The sequence below is a fragment of the Tetrahymena thermophila genome, assembly GCF_000189635.1.
Source record: "Tetrahymena thermophila SB210 genomic scaffold scf_8254074, whole genome shotgun sequence".
In the NCBI taxonomy this organism is placed as follows: Eukaryota; Ciliophora; class Oligohymenophorea; order Hymenostomatida; family Tetrahymenidae; genus Tetrahymena; species Tetrahymena thermophila.
In genome coordinates, this window is record NW_002476042.1 from 1 (window position 1) to 1,148 (window position 1,148).

The 1,148-nt window shown below is 15.3% G+C and overlaps 1 protein-coding gene across 1 annotated transcript in view; it reads right to left on the reverse strand. All coding sequences in view use genetic code 6, as the record gives it.

Annotated features, from left to right (window-relative positions):
* Positions 1 to 1,037: 1,037 nt before the first annotated feature.
* Positions 1,038 to 1,148, reverse strand: part of TTHERM_01651030 (hypothetical protein) — a gene marked incomplete at both ends in the record, with an annotated part of 581 nt that continues 470 nt past the window's right edge. Inside the window, one exon of the mRNA XM_001026051.3 lies at positions 1,038 to 1,148. This exon is cut by the window's right edge and continues 116 nt beyond it. Coding sequence (XP_001026051.3) covers positions 1,038 to 1,148 — 111 coding nt within the window.

Below are 1,148 nucleotides of genomic sequence, written 5' to 3' on the forward strand. Positions count from 1 at the left end.
CACAAATTTATTTTAAAATTTTTAGCTCAATGAATATATCATAAAAATTCAAAGTAATAAGCAAGTGTCGTAAATCAAAAAGATTAGTTGTTCTAATGATAAAAATCTGATGAAAAAAGGATGAATAAATATAAAATATTTGAATAGTATTATATATTTTATTATATAATATTTTGAAAATGTGTTTTTAACCTTAAATATAAATAGAAAGAATCATTTTATTATTAATTCTATATTTATAAATATCATTCATATTTTTGTAAGTAAATAAATTATTTATAAAAAATAAAAAAATTAAATTTACTTAAATAAATTAAATTCTTTTAAGCAAACCTTCTGGTTTCTCCAAAAACGATCAAAAAATTTGAAACTTATAATGTTATATTACATGTTATTAAATTATATAAATGCCAAACTTTTATATGCCAGTTATATTCTAATCTTAAATATTATCCATTAATCATATTTCTATCCTTTTTTTATTTATTATGATTAATTAGATGTTATGATTTAAATAAAATCTCAGGGAAAAATCAAATTTTACTTTTTATTTAAATTTTTGTGGTTATAATGTATTTTTTTGTATTTGTTTTTTTTTTCAAATTTATAATTTAATTTATGATAATTTTTTTCATTTTTTATTTTTTAAAATCATAAAATAAATTTTTTTTTAATAATCATTTATTCATTCTGACAATAAAAATTTGATTTTTTTATTTAATAATATTTAGAGTAAATTGATTGGCTAACTAAAAATTTTGATGTAAAAAAATTATTTATTACTGAAATTATAATAAATTAAATTATTAATTAATTATAATTCTATTATAAAATATATATAAAAATCAGGATTTTTAATAAATAAATAAACAATAATTTTTATAATAAGTGGTAGACAAACCATGAAATTTTTGTATGGCATCTTGCTATAATTAGAGATATTATAAATATTCCTAAAATTACAGAGCTAAAGCAGAAAATTCTTCTTATAAACATTATTTTTATAGTATTTAATAACATTAACTACAAGGTTTTTTTCAAAAATGACTAAATAAATAACTGGTCATCTCTAATTCTTACTATATTTATGCTTTAAATACAAATATTAAATTTAAATAGTGATGAAAGTTAAATTAATTTTTCTATGA